The sequence below is a fragment of the Oryzias latipes genome, chromosome 14 (assembly GCF_053564925.1).
Source record: "Oryzias latipes strain Hd-rR chromosome 14, Olatipes_Hd-rR_3.1".
NCBI lineage: Eukaryota > Metazoa > Chordata > Actinopteri > Beloniformes > Adrianichthyidae > Oryzias > Oryzias latipes.
The window spans coordinates 9,607,409-9,622,720 of record NC_136250.1 but is presented as its reverse complement, the minus strand read 5'-3'; the positions used below and the strand labels follow the sequence as shown (position 1 = coordinate 9,622,720).

At 37.8% G+C, this 15,312-nt stretch overlaps 2 protein-coding genes across 5 annotated transcripts; one reads left to right on the top strand and one right to left on the bottom strand.

Annotated features, from left to right (window-relative positions):
* Positions 1-2,102: 2,102 nt before the first annotated feature.
* On the top strand, positions 2,103-8,257 carry abhd11 (abhydrolase domain containing 11). Its single transcript, XM_004076270.5, has 6 exons — positions 2,103-2,414; positions 3,528-3,663; positions 3,926-4,099; positions 5,369-5,539; positions 5,638-5,819; positions 6,539-8,257. Exons 1-6 carry the CDS (start codon positions 2,290-2,292, stop codon positions 6,672-6,674), a joined length of 924 nt encoding a protein of 307 aa, XP_004076318.1. The 5' UTR covers positions 2,103-2,289; the 3' UTR covers positions 6,675-8,257.
* A 68-nt stretch (positions 8,258-8,325) lies between these two features.
* On the bottom strand, positions 8,326-15,104 carry bicdl2l (bicaudal-D-related protein 2-like). Of its 4 annotated transcripts, XM_078930719.1 has the most exons (8): positions 14,963-15,104; positions 13,898-13,997; positions 13,222-13,814; positions 12,633-12,752; positions 12,393-12,551; positions 11,685-11,767; positions 11,456-11,576; positions 8,326-9,916 (listed from the first exon to the last, which is right to left on the bottom strand). In XM_078930719.1, exons 2-8 carry the CDS (start codon positions 13,974-13,976, stop codon positions 9,548-9,550), a joined length of 1,524 nt encoding a protein of 507 aa, XP_078786845.1. In that variant the 5' UTR covers positions 13,977-13,997; positions 14,963-15,104; the 3' UTR covers positions 8,326-9,547. The 4 variants fall into 4 exon arrangements, with proteins under 4 accessions (XP_078786845.1, XP_078786847.1, XP_011481564.2 ...); XM_078930721.1 differs by lacking the exon at positions 13,898-13,997 and having other exon boundaries at positions 14,963-15,081; XM_011483262.4 differs by lacking the exon at positions 14,963-15,104 and having other exon boundaries at positions 13,898-14,043.
* Between the last annotated feature and the right edge of the window lie 208 nt (positions 15,105-15,312).

The window sequence follows — 15,312 nt, the reverse complement described above, 5'->3', positions numbered from 1 at the left end:
ATGTATCTGCGGCTCTTATCAAAGAGCTTGTTCAAGTTTATGACTTAATGAGCTAAAAAACCATTTATATCCGTAAAAACCTATGCTAATACTGATATGAGAGATAAACCGAAGAAACCGTAAAAGATTAAAAATAGCAGACAAGCATGTGAGTGGGGGGTGTAAAAAGCGCTCAGTCTTATATGTGAGCATTCATGGAAAAATACAAATAAAGAGTCTGAAATTCTAATCTTGTGAAACTAAAATAAGGTGTGCAGTGCGTGAAAGTTTACGACCATTTTGCTGTGGATGTGTAAGTGTGCGCTGCCATCACATAAACTAATCTCTGTAAAGTATTTAATAAATGTTAATAGACAATAAATAATATCTGACAATCATTTGAAATCAGGAAATGGAAAGCAGGTGAGCTTCAAAACAAAGCTTTCTAGTAAATTAGATACAAACACTCACATTATAAATTACTGGTTGGCTAAAAATTTGTCTTATTGACATAAAAAATTACTAAGTTCAAAACATTCAACAAAGTACCAGGGTGCATTTTATCAAAAGATAATCCAAACAGTTAATGTTTTTCCCCAAATAGCCCCAGCACTTTAAGACTGAATGCATTTTTTGCAAGGCAAAGTGTCACTGGGCCAATAATCGTTTAGATTGATAAACCTAAACAGCTTTTCTGTTAACTGTGCCTTAAATCTTAAATGTAGGAATGAAAGTCGGATGCATCACGTATATGGGCCTAAATAAAAATGATAAATAAATTGAAGGAAAGCTCAGATCAGATAGCAATGTGTGGGGAAAAGCAGAATCAAAAAGTGAAGCAGAGATTTAAGCACATTTTGGAATACCTACTGTGCCCTTTACTTTTTTTTAGAAACGTTCTCCATGTTGTTGTCATAGCAATTCTTGTCCTCTTTTTTTGTAAAATTTGGTTCCACAATGAACCATTGTTATTAAACATAAGCAGGTATTCATTCGTTTTCCTTTTCCTTCCTCTGTGCAGTGTTTTCAGGAGGCCTCAGTCTCAAGCCATCACCATGGTAATGGTTTCTGTATGCTTTGTCTTTGGAGACACATTTACCATAGCAATGACTGTCTGGGGAAGCAGCAGAGAGAGCAGAGGCATGGGGTCGATGTGTTTGGCTCATGAACATAATGTACAATTTACCTGAATAAAAAAGAAATAAAATATTAATTCAAAAGGAAAACAATTATATGACAATTTTGAATTGGAAAATTTTAATTGGAAAAATTTTCAACTGTTTAAAAATAAAAAATAAAAAGTCAAGTATAGGCACCAATAACTTTCTTAGTTGATATTTTTTATCATAATTGTTGAAGCATATGACACGATTAAACAAAATATTCAAAGTACTGTTAGAAAAACAGAATGCATTCCTAAATAAAGTCCACAATGATTTAGAGGTTTAATATTTTTTGATTGGGTTTTTTTCCTACTAATTATATACAATTTCTTTTTCTTCTTCTTGTAACCTCTATCCTTCTTTCTCAAAAGGTCTTGCCTTTTGTCAGTCGTCAGTTGTAAATAAGAATGTTGTTTTTAATCTGTCCTCCCGGGATAAATAAAAGTTAAATAAACTTAAAATAATAAATGTGTATTTTTTTCAAATGCTACACAATTATGCACTGTTTTGAAACAAGTTGTTTGTATAAAGTCCTTTTGTCAGAAGTGTTGCTTTAAAAATCTGACAGAAATAGAATTACGTTCCAACAAACAAACAGATAATCCAAGACTATGCTGCCATCTAGTGGTTTGAGTTGAGAAATACCTTTTTCAATTTTGTCACGTGTGCTTCCGGTTTGAATCAATTGAAATTTTATATCCAGTGTTTTGTTTTTGTCAGTTTGTTTTGTTTTTCTTTGTAAATAAATTCAAGCATTATAATCTAACCCAAAATAATGATAATAATAAAAACACTTGTTTTTTTACTCCCTCTAACACAAATATTTTCTTGAGTACATATTTCTTTAAATATAAACAATATGTTAACAATTCATTTTTAAAAGTTTTTAAACGATGTTTTTAAATGCATATGACCTACTTTTGTTTTCATATTAATATAGATTTCATTGCAGTGCCTGACAGGGCAGACTCGGGGCTGAGCAGTGTGCGTGCGTCTGACGTGATGACGTTTAATCAGCTGTTGATGGAGGCTCTGTAGCGTCGACTTCAGGCGCTCTGGATGCTCGCTCGCTGCTTGTCAGCTGTCACTGTGGAGGTTCCGAAACGCACATGTTCGTGGACCGAACCTCGTCGGAACATATGCTGTCATGAGCGCTCTGTGTCGCCTTGTTCAGAGGGGGTTGCTGGGCTGCCGGTCGTCGTGCCGTTTATTCCCCGGACAGCAGGATGTTTGCGGGATGGCTCTGGCGGTCCGAAGCGCCAGTTCATCCAGGTATTCATGCTAGCTGCCCGGCTAACTGGTGCCCTCTACCAGGCATAGCTGAGAGGTGGGGGATGTTGGGGGGTAAATGGCAGCCCGGTGCTGCCGCTGCTGCCGAACAGCAAGTTGTTCAGCAGAAGCGGCTCGATATCTGGGCCTTTAGCATCTTGTTAACCGTAACCTATAATAGAGTTTTAATCAAATGACATTCAGTCCTCTGGGGGTTAGCAAAATGGCTTAACCAACATTTCATCTCCCATGATCGTTTCAAAACGGATTGAAATGTTTGTTTGTTGCATAAATCTGTAATAATGTCAAACTGGTTTCTGTTTATTCGATGTTTGAACAGAAATCCACTTTAAATAGTAGCTGCTTGGCCTTTTTTATTTGTCGTCCACTTGGATTTATTACAGATCAGTTGGACCGTACCATGTTATCTGGCATCACAGGTTTAAATCACAGTTTGTTATTGGAAAATCTAGCACAGTGAAAATAATAATAATGCAATTAAATCAGTATTTTAGGAACAATTTCAAGAAAATAACTGCATTAAAAGTGAAATATTAATGATGTGTGTTTTCCTTTGCTGTTTTAATGTTTTCTTTGCTGAGGGATTTTGATAACTTCAAATATTTATCTGGCAATCTCACCTTTTTAGTTTTTTTTTTCTTTCTCTTTTTGAGTTTTTTCCCCCCATTGTTTTTAGACAGAAATAATCTCACACGTCTCATTGCAAATGGGGGATTAAAACGAGCAAATGCCAGTTTTAATGCAAGAAGGGACAGTCGCAAATGTCAATTTCAGCTAAGGGTTTCTGTTGGTGTGAAAGTTGTGTGTATTAAAATGTGTCAGATTAAGCTTTTGTTTTAAAAAATAAAAAAAGAAATTGTGATTTAAAGATGTCTGTAGACAAATGTCCAGATTAAAGAAATGCAGTGCATGTTCTAGAAATTTAAACTGTTAGGCTTTTATTTTTGCAGAAATTACGCTAAAATATTAGAGGAACACATCTGCGCTGATCTAGGGAGCAAAACCTTTCTTGTGGAAGGGCTTTATTTAGATATAATTTTAACAGAGACGCACTGTCGGATGGATTGAGTTGATATTTTTTCTTTTCGTCTTCAGTCCTGTCAACCTGACGTACGACGTCTTCGATGGAAAGGGGGAGAGCACTCCCCTGGTGTTTCTACACGGCCTGTTTGGCAGTAAATCTAATTTCCATTCTATTGCCAAGTCCTTAGTGCAGCGCACCGGCCGAAAGGTAATGCATTGATGAAGACTTAACACCTGTTGACTTCTAAAATTAAACTTAGAGTTCAATTTTTCATTGTGAACACCCTTCCCTTAATAAGGCATGGCAATAATTGTGTTATTTTTTTTGTTTGTTATTTGTAACCTGTCAGTTAGGTCTGAGCTGCAAGAAGCACTTTACTTCTTGCTCCCATGTCCTCATGAAGCAGAATCCGCTCTCTTTTGCCTTCTTTTCCTATTCCAAGTGTCTTAATTGTCCTTTGTCCAGTCAGGTGTTGACTGTCGATGCCCGTAACCATGGCAACAGCCCTCACAGCTCTATACTGACCTATGAGGCCATGGCCGGCGATTTGAAGCACCTTCTTAGCCAACTGCGAATTGAGAAGTGTGTTCTCATCGGCCACAGTATGGGAGGGAAAACGGCCATGACGACGGCCCTGACACAAGTGAGCAGCTTCCAAATGTCACCATGAATGTATCATGACTAGGGCTGGGAATCACTGGGTGCCTTATGATACGATACCATTCGCGATACATTGCTCACAATAACAATACTATCACGATATGGCGATAATGTGATAATCGATATATATCATCTCTAACAACTCACAATATATGAAACTTTAAGAAAGAAGAACTTGACAAACTGTTTTTTGGAAAATGGTTCCCCATTTATTTTTTAGTTTTTAAACACAATAATAATGAACAACTTGTGTCCTATTTGGTGTAATGAATAACAGACTTTTGTGTAACATTGCTGAAATCGGTAATACTCTGTCTTTGACAAACAATGACAATTTTCATTTGGAAATATCTTTACAATTTGGTTTAAACTATAGTGAACATGAACAGCAGCCATTATTTAGAACAATATTGCTGTGAACAGGATAAAAAATGAATAAGTCAAGTAGCTGCCAGGCACATTGGTTTAACTTTTGAAAAACAAAGCCATGGCTCTCACATTATTTAAAAATATAGCTGTAAATCGGACCGACCTCGGTGTAGAGTCCCACTAATCGTGCTTTGTCACACCAGCAATTCATTTAGGAAATGTTTGGTCATCGGTACTTTCTTTGTTACTTTGTGCTGTTTCAACAAATGATATTCAAGTTTCATATCGGGCCTAAAAATCAAACTTGGCTTTCATCCTAAATTGAGTATTTTAAATGATTTACAATAATTTAATTTTAATTTTAAATGAAACCACAAAACCAAACCTATTGGAGGATCCGTAGGACGGTGCTCGGTGTGTCTTCACTGTGTGGACCAAATGTTGTTAAAGTAGATGAATACCAGACCAGAAGAACTGAATGACTTTTCAGCAGTAAGAACAGGAGTTACTTATTGCATCCACATTGTAGTAATAAAAAAAACTAACTTAAAAGTTGACTAACTTTAAAGGTTTTTTAGAACAGTTGGAGAGTTAATGAAGATGTGAAATGTTGTTAACTTTTAAAAGTCACTGTGGTTCTTTAACAGACCAGATTTTCTGCTCAGCGTTTTGGCTGAGTTCCCTCAGCAGCTTCAGTCTGAACTTTAACTTCTTGTTAGCTAAATAACTATAACTTTAAAGGTAGTAAGAAATTCGCTAAAATAACAAACGAATACATTATACATTGCTGTATGTTTCGTTTCCATTCTGGCTTCTTTTTTTTTTTTTTTCTTTGTTTGTGTTTTTCTGTTGTTTTTCTCAGTTTGTCGGGTTTTGTTTGTAGCCCAGTTTGGTGGAGCGTTTGGTGGTTGTGGACATCAGTCCGGCCCAGTCCGCCACGCGCACCAACTTCCGACAATACATCCAGGCGATGCAGGAGATGAAAATCTCCACTGACATCCCGCGCTCCACAGCCAGGCGGATGGCCGAGGACCAGCTACGCAAATTAGTCAAAGTTGGAACTGTTTTTATTTTTTTAAATATATACCTTTTATAATACGATTTAGAACTGATCACTGACAATTCTGCCCTTAATACCCGTTTTCCCCACAGGAGCGCTCTGTGCGCCAGTTCCTACTGACTAACCTGGTGGAGCAAAATGGACATTATAGCTGGAGGGTCAACTTGGAAGCAATAGTAGCCCACCTGGATGATATAATGAGTTTCCCCAGCTTTGATGCCGCCTTCGAAGGACCTACGCTGTTTTTAGGCGGAGCTAGTTCTGCCTACATCAGGTATAAAGCACTAAAGGGGGGAAATATTTAACTATACAGTAAAACATAAGAGATTATATTTTTAAAAATCTTTTACAGCAAATTAGTTTTGGTTTCTTACATTCTCTACTTTTCATTATAGTTCAAGTTATAAATATTGATCTAATATCTAATAGTAAAATTTGAAAAACTTTCATTTTAAATAAGCAAAAGGATCTGGGCTAAGAAAAATGGTCTTGGTGATGCTATTCAATTCTTATTTATAAAAAAAAAAGTTCTAGTCTCAAAGATGTGTTTTCTCAAACTGAGATTATTTTGCTATTGAAAAAAAAAATGTTTTTCTTGCCAGATGAAAAATAAGACAATTTTTCTTGAAACATGGGTCTTTTTACTTTCTTTAGATTCAGATTTTGCAGTTTTGATTGGCTTTGTATTTGTTCATTTTTTAATAACTTACACTATCTGTGCATATTTCTGTGGGTTTGTATTTAAACTAATAAATAGTAAAGACATTAGATTGAGCATAAAACTGGAATTTGTTTCAGTTTGATAAAATGCCCTCCAGAAAGAACAGGTTTCTGCTAAGAAAAGTCACAAAGAAAGGGGCAAAAACAAAGGATATAAAAAAGTAAAAAACAGAAAAACAAAACAAAAAAATAAGTCAGATATTGATAATAGTTGATTATTTGTTGTGGTATTTACACCCTCCCTCTCTTTTTCCCCCCCCTTTTTGTTTTCAGCTCTGACGATTACCCAGAAATCCAGAGGCTGTTTCCTAATGCTGACATTCAATACATCCCAGACGCTAGCCACTGGATACACGCGGATAAACCTTTAGACTTCATCAGCTCCATCATCTCCTTCCTTCAGTCTTAGCTGCCTCCAGCCTGCGCCTGAGGACTTGTCAGAACTGCAGACAGCTGCGGATGGGAATTCAGCAGCAAAAGGCATCAGTCATCACACTAAAACTCACCGGCGCTGGACCAAACTCACTCTTTTACAGTACTCCCATCCTACATTTGAACATTTTTAGCTGTAGTTGTTTCGTCAGTCTCTGATTTATCTGTGTCGCTAGATTAACTATTTTCCAGATTTGTTTATAAGCCAACCCCAAGATAGACGGTAGCAATGAGAAATTTAGGAAGTTTCTTGAAAGTAACGGACTAACCCAAAGAAACTCTCGTTTGCACACTCCTTTCTTGATGTCGATTCATCTAGGCCAGTTAAATGACAGAAGCGGGTTAAGCACAATCTGGGTTTGCTGAACCAGCAGGTGGCGGCGAGCAAATGCTGTACATCCGAGAGGCTCTTCGTGGAGAAACGGATGAAATGTGTGCTGGAGGTTGTGTTGAGCACAGATGCTTTGGCGCTGTAACGCGAGTTTGTTGTGGGAAGCGGTAGAATTTGGTGATGCTGTTCAATAGTTTTTGTGTTTGTTTTTTTCCCTCCTTTGTGTATGTGTGTTTAGAGCGATGGTTCAACTGCTAAAACGCTGGCATCTCGGCGCCACTGGAAGCCCCTCATTAGATTTTTATGCAAACATCTTTAAAGTCTCCATTGCAGTATTAGCAGAGTGTTTTCCTAAGCTATAATGTACCACTTTAAAGGGTTATAATCTTCTACTGTTGTGTGTCCGGCAACAGGCTGTGGTGTTAGTTTGTACTTTTTGTCCCCTCGTTTTATAAATTTTACTCTTACCTTAACCCTTAAGGCACAAGGCTTCATGTCACGAGTATTTGCTGCAAAAACCTATGCCGGTATGTAATCGTAATCGTGCTAATAATCATTTCAGTGTCCATACAGTTTTAAAAAATTCCGAACAGTAGTGAAACTGCCATCTGTATGAATAAACGGGGTGTAATGTGTTTGTATGTGCCTGTTTTAATGAAGACCTCATTGTCTGTAAAACCTTTTTGTTTTATTTCTTTAAACTGAAAAGGACGCATTTTTATTCCACTATCTAAATGAGTGTATTGGCAGCTGGGTTGCCAGTTCTAGTGTGAAGTTACACTTTTGGGGCAGTGTACCAGTTTAGTTTAAATAAATAATATGTTTAACTCCTGTAATGTTTGTTGAAGATCCAGTTAGTATCCTCCTCCTCCTCCTCCCACAGAGCAGCTTTGTCCCGTCGCACGCAGGATGAGTGGAGGGCTTTGACATTTGGATGCTGTTTTTGCAGAACAGAGAGGATAACAAAGGAGAACTCTCTGCCAACAAAGAGTTGTACTGATTTTGTCCAGGATTGTAAACCGTTTGACTTTAAGCATGCCTTTTCTGTTGTTACTGAGTGTCGCCGTGTTGTGGAACAATGTAGCCACCGTAGTGGCAAATACTCTAAAACACTATCTGTATATTACAAAATTCTAAATTAAATGTTTGCGAGATGCATATAGAAGTGGATTATATACATATAAGTATATATTGATGGAAATATTGTACAATAAAATGACTAAAATTTGTGAGGGTCTTTCACTTATTATAACAACCCAAAGTGCCAAACCAGGTGACTGAAAAAAAACTGCAGAAATTGTGTGTGTACATTTTATATTCAAGTTAAATACATTAGGTCACAACAATGCAAATGTTGCATTATATAGCGATCACAAAATTAGCAAAATGGCTGTTTTGCATACAAGTTACAGGAGTTCAAAAGTCCAAAACATTTTTTCCCCGATTGTCTTTGAGACATCTATGTGAAAATAAAAGCTTTTAATTGTGTGTAAAATAAGCGAGATGACAGTTTTTTTTCACTGGAAAAAGCCGAAATCTTTAAACGGACATATTTTGTTCAATGAGCTGCTTTGAAAGTCAAACATGATGCAAAATACATTATCAAGGGGTTTTTTTCCTGCAAAGAAACTTGAATTTTTGCTGCATAACTGATATTTATATTTAAACGCTTAAATAAAAAGTAAACAATTTTTCTGTTAAAAAAAAGTTTAATTAACCAAAAAGCTAAAAACAGACATTTAGGGATCTCTATGATTTTGTGACATTGATGGGATTATGTGACACTTCCTAAGATTGTTAGGGCGTATTTAACCCTTGTGCTATCTTAGATGACCCCACCCTTACTTTGACGTGTTCTCCCTACCATGATAAAGGTGGAAAGATTTCATGTAATCCATGGACACCAGTGAAGATCACAAATCATTGAAGAAAAAAGGTTCAGCGCACTGTCTAGTGGGTCTAGATGACCCAACTCCCAATGTTAAAGTGCCTAGGATAGCACAAGGGGTAAAAACCTAATTTGAAGAAAAATGGTTGCTTTCAATGCCTTTAATTTATCATGTTCATAAATACAAACTTCAGTTATCTTTTTAATTTTCCTGGTTTTATTTCTTTTATTCTGCAGATTCAGCAGTAGATCCAATGTATTTTTTTTAACACTTCTGATTTGTCGTATTGATATTTTAATGTATACATGCACTATTTTTGAACCTCTCTTTTACAAAGCTGGAGTTTTGCACTTGAATGGCCTGTTGGTGGCAAACTGATACACAATTAGTTTAGAACTGTTTGTCAAAACAAAAAAAAAACGTTTTCCTCACCAGAGCTAAAAGTTTATAAAAGTTTTCCATTTTGGAAAAGCATGTGAATTGGGCTTTCCAGTGACAAACTGAGCATCTGTTATTCTATCCAGTAAAACTCAGTCTGTACATAAAAGGCAGCAGGTTTGTGACAGCAAAAATAAAAGACATGAAGCTGTAATAAATGGAGACCACGCTTTGGTCATAATCATTACTATTTCAATCAAGTGACACAACCTGGAAACCATCATTGCCATTGTCTTTCCTCCACATTGAATCCAGCCCAGCTGCATTTTGGTATCCATATTGACTGCTCTTGCCCTTTTTGAGCTTGTCTCTCCAAGTGCCTTTTTCCTTAGCAGGAGCTGCGCTGGAAGGTGGAGAAGCAGAACCTGCTGGTTTGTTTATGAAGATCTGGCTTTGGTTGGTTACGGGTGGGGCGGCTGCAGGGAGAGGGAAGTTCGGCGGCCGCTGGATGGGTGCTTTATTGGTTCTTCTTAGGATTCCGAGGCGGGAGGACTTCTTCTGGGCCTGCTCAGCCTGGTGCTGAGCCTGCACCTGCTGCTGAAGGATCTGCTGAAAGTCCTCCTAAAAAACAACAAAGAATAAAATCAAACCAAAAAATCAGAATTACTACATAACTGAGCAGAATGGGACTCATTTACACAAAAGATGGATCTGATTTTAGATCTAAGCAATGATTTGGTGGTTTACCATCATAAAGTGAACCACATATTTTATAACTATTTTAATATCCAAGTAATAAAAATGTATGTGTGTGGTATTATAAAAAAGTTGGTAAAGAACTAATTTATACCCAAAGAAATGAAGGACGATGGGTTTGTTTTATTTTTCCTAAACAGGATCAATAAAGTGTGGGTACAGCTGGAAAAATATAAATTAATTTGAATTTAATACTAAACCATTTGGCATTTTTTAAATCATCATAACTAAACATAACATTTATACTTGTTTTCCAAGTATCCATAAAACATGTATATTTAGTCACTTTTTTAATGTATGAGTAGACAGTATTAAAGCAAGCAAGACTTTAGGAACAGTGCTAAAAATACAACCCCCTAAAAATGTAAATGTTAAACAAGCGTTTAATCTCTTCGAGGGTTCAAACACATTAAAGGTGAAAAACTGTTCTTCTGTATTGTGAATCTGGATCGGTCGGTCACTGCTTTGGGAAATCCTGAACATCCTTTCTCCTGAAGATGAGAAGGGTAAGTCTGCTGTTATTACAGATGCCACCCTGGTGACATACTTCTTAAAATATGTTGGTCCTGATAAGGCAGCAGGTTTGTGCTGTAAAGGATTCCAGGTGCTGAACTGGTCTGACCACCACAGAGGCGGCAGGTTCAGGTTTCTCCTATAACCTAGAAAACGACCACATTCACTTTTATAACTAAACTCATCACTAAAGAATGAAATGATGATGTTGTGGTATTTCGCCTACAAAGAGGTGGCGTTTTGAGTTTTACATGCAGGAGTGCAACACTGAGACTGTTCAGCATGCCTGCGTTCACATTCTGTGTGGTTTCAGTGAAACTTTAACCCTTGTGCTATCCGAGGCACTTTAACATTGGGAGTGGGGTCATCTAGACCCACTAGACAGTGCTGTGAACCTTTTTTCTTCAATGATTTGTGATCTTCACTGGTGTCCGTGGATTACATGAAATCTTTCCACCTTTATCCACCTTTGTCATGGTAGGGAGAACAGGTCAATGTAAGGATCGGGTCATCTGGACCCCTTAGGATAGCACAAGGGTTATATGGTGTTCAGAGCAAACCAGACAAAATCAAGCCAGAGGCTGCAGCAACGCGGCCGGATACCAGCTGGCATTCACTGCACGCCTGAATGAAATGTGGGTTGAATTTTAATTGGTTTGTTTAGTGTGTGTGTGTGTGGGTGTGTGTGTGTGTTTATTTGTGCACTTTCAAACCATTCCTTTCATCATTCACATTCCTTTGTTTGTGCTCAAATATTTCAGCTATGTTCCGTTTTCTACCGTCTCTGTTTAACTTCCATGACATTAGATCCAATTCTCTTTGCATTTGGACAGAGAGCAAACTCTCTCCTTCTTAAGCCTTTGTTAAACATTAAACTCATCCAAAGTTTACCTTCCAGGCCTCCAGCTCCAGCGAAAGCTCCAGACGTTTCTGTGCAGCTTCCAGAAGGTGGTTGTTCAGCATCATCATCTCTGTCTTACTGCGCAACACCTCAGCCTCCATCGCCTTTTTCCTGCACAGCAACAATAGAAACAATGACTCACTTGAAGATACGGGATTATATTTTCCTCCCTTGTTAAATATTAAGGAATGGGAGACAGAGAAATATGGGAGTCCTCACTTCTCAATGGCCTCATCTCTGTCCCTCAGCGCCTGCTGCAGAATGGCTCTTTCATCAGTGCCATCACTTCCAGATCTGTGCTCCTGTGGGGTAAAAACAAACATAGCACAAAATTAAGTTTGTTTCTTCTCTCCAGACGTCTTTTGAAAACCTTTTAGTAAAAATTAATTGTTTCTGTGTTCTGTTTCACCCTGTGGGGAACTGTAAACTTGTCAGATCGCACAGTTAAACCAAAACTTTGGTAGCGTGACTAATGTCACATTTGAGCTCTGCTTCTGTGAAAGGTCACACATTCAGCTCACGTGGGCATTCCCTACATGCCCATGCCTCAGGCTGAAATTTAAGGCTTTCACTTTGCACCTCCCTTGGAAATTTAATTAAGTAAAGCATCCTGATTTAAAAAAAAAAAAAAAAAGTGAACACAAGACATGTTTAAAGTTAACCTTGTGATCAAATTGTGTGTTTTAATAAATCAGTTTTTTGTGATTTGGATGATCAAATAAAAAATGGAAGTGAAAGATATTTTCTATATTGCTAAAAAGGAAAGGTGACAAAGGCAATACACCTTTAGTAAATGATTTGTCATCTGGACCTTCACCGTGAGAACAAACACACCTGAGCCATAACAAAAATAAACAGAAACTAGGAATGTCGTGGAGGAATTAAATGGTTGACAAGCTTCACGACAGTGTTTGCACTTGTTTTGACCTGTTTTGTGTAGCTGATTGCCAGTTTGCGAGCCACATTTTTGAGCTGTGCAAGGGCAGCATTCAGTTGGTTTTCATTGTCGCTGGGCTCCGGCTCCTTGAACTCTGGATCTGTCAGTGGGTGCAGCAGCCGCAGAATTGACAAGACTTCATCTGTAACCTGTGATAAATAAAGTTTAAAAAGTTTGTTTTTTTAATTGACTGCTGCAAATTGAACTTTCTAGGTCCTGTTTTTTCTTACCGCATCTCTGTTCTGAGTCCAACCGTGCCCATCTCTCCTTTCCTGCAGTTTGTCCACTTGAGCCTTCAGCCTGATACTTCGTTTGCGAGACAGCTCCACTTCTCGGCGTACTTCTTTGAGCTATAAATGAGCAAACACAACAGTTCTCCATGAGCAACATTTCAGCAGGAAATGCCACCGTTTTACCTTTTTACTGAAGGTGACCCTGCTTGCAAAAAGTGAAACCTTCAGGCAGATTAACACAATGTAAATAGAAACTGCAGATCCAGATTCCTGCTGCTCTGCCTGGGACATTGCTCAACAATGAATAACTGTGTAATAATATCTACTTTATGATGACACCATGAAAATGACAGTAAAAACTAGATAAGCATGAAGGACAAGATCTTTTTTTTTTTATGCTCACAAATCAAACTCTACCGTCATCACCTGGACTCATACCACCTAATATAAAACCATTCATCACTCCTGAACACGTTTATTCCTCAAGTTTCATATTGTCTGGCTTAGTTTTTTGGATTCTTATTTTGTCAGGAACAGAAACAGTTCATCTTAGTCTTAAAATCAGAACACAAAGCCAGTTTCTCACCGTGTCCATGGCGTGTCCCACTGTCCTGCGTCTCCCAAGTGGCCTGCCACTTTTAATCAGGTCAGGCAAGGACCCATCAATGTAGCACCCCTCCAGAGAGCTTCCTTCACCGTCTTTCCCTCCTTCTGGGTTTGAGGATCCTTTAGTCTCTTTTGTAAGCAGGTGCTCTGGATCTTCCTTCTCGTCAGACTGTGTGGCACTGGAGTCATCGTCAACTTGTTCATCTGTGTCCACGTTTGTCAAACTTGGATTATTCAAAAGGCGTGGGTCAACAAAATGTATCAAGTCCTCATGGGTTTCCTCTTCTTCTTCTATGTCTTCTTCTTGACCACTAGAGACAAGATCCTCCTGCTCCTTCAGGTTTTCTGGTTCTGGGATGGACTGTTTTGGTTCCTCGTCTGCTGTCAGGATAGTCGACCGCGAGGATTTAGACTTTCTCTGGAGTGAGTTCATCCTTCTGTCCTCCAGTCTGTTCAGAGAAGAGTAGAGCTGCTCGCTGAGGGGGAAATTGGGTCTCAGTTTTTCATTGAGGACCGAGAAAGACTGAGAGTAATCCATGATCAGCTGGTCTGTAGAAGTTTCCTCTGTGCCATCTGCAGGACAATGAAGAATACAAAGAACAGGCAGGCTGTAAAACAAGGAGGAGGGAGTTAAAACAATCAGAATGCCACTAAACCTGTTCTGCTGGTCGGCTGTGCGTTTTCACAGGCGCACAGCCTGACATGACATGATGTCACTGGAGGCGGTGGCTTCATGAGCTGTCTTCCTGCTTTCAGCTTACACATAAAAACATGACACGCAAACACACCAGAACAGAATAAATCAGTTTTTGAGTCTTTTATTAAAAATAAAAAAGAAGCTTTACTTTAAAAATTCCCTTAAAGAAAAGAAGACTTTACTGTTATGTGTAGAACAAACAAGAAACAGACAGAAGAATGAAACCATCTAGTTGTTGCCAAAAGGAAGTGAGGGCTTTATCTTGTGCAAAGCTCAAACCACTTGATTAGTCATTGATATATTTTGGTAACAAAATGATTTTGTGGAAAACACCAGATATAGTCTTAGGTGAGGGAAATTTCGGATGACAAACCTCCTCCACACATGAGAAAAGATGACTCAGTAAAGAAGTGCTTGATAAGACACCACAGCACAAGGTGTCATTTCCCTTAAAATACTTTTTTAAATGTAAATTCAGCTCACTATCAGTAAAAAAAAAAAGTACAAGGTGAAAAAACAGAGGCTAGAACGTTTTCTTCCAAATGAAAGGTCAAGACAGCTGATTCCTTTATTTTCTTCTTGCATCGTCAGCTGTACGGGTTGCTTTATTTTTCATAAACAGATCTTTATTCATTCTGTCAGGAGCAAAAAGTAAACAAACTTCTATAAATAAGTGTTGATTTGTAAGTAGGTATTTGTCACTAAAAATAATTTGATATATTTAAATGTTTAAGAATCTGAAAAGGTATTTTTTAAATAAAAACAGAAGGTGATTATTTTTATATTGTGGCCTGCTTTTTATTTTACAAAGATTTATTTTGTTAGAGAAAACTGAGGAATATCTAAGAATTTATTTACATTCATAACAGTTTTTTAAAGTTGAAATTACGTCAGAGTCTGGCAACCAGTTATTTTAGCATCAAAACAAATGTCAAACAGAAAGCTCAGCGTGTTTCCTTACGACAGCTCACTGACGTTTAACGCACGATTAAAAACACATTCCAAGCGTCTTGTCTGGTTTTACCTGCAGAAACAATCCAGCAAAAAGGTTATTTGCTGCTACAGGTATGCAGGCGATTTACTGACAAACATGACAGTTATGCCACTTTCCAAAATATATTTACATATTTCTATTTTAGGTCAGAACCTGAAAAATCACTGTAAATGTATTTCTCATTTCTAAAGGCTCCTCATCAGTCAGCTGCTTTGACGCACCTGATGCAAGTTACAGCTTGATTTAGGCTTAATGAGCTGAAATGTGCAGCTGAGGCGGAGCGCCACGGTTGAGAAACAATTAACCACAGTGACCTAAATGTCTGCAAATATTTGACTTTCAGATTATTAATGCAACTCGGGACTAGTTATAATATCTAA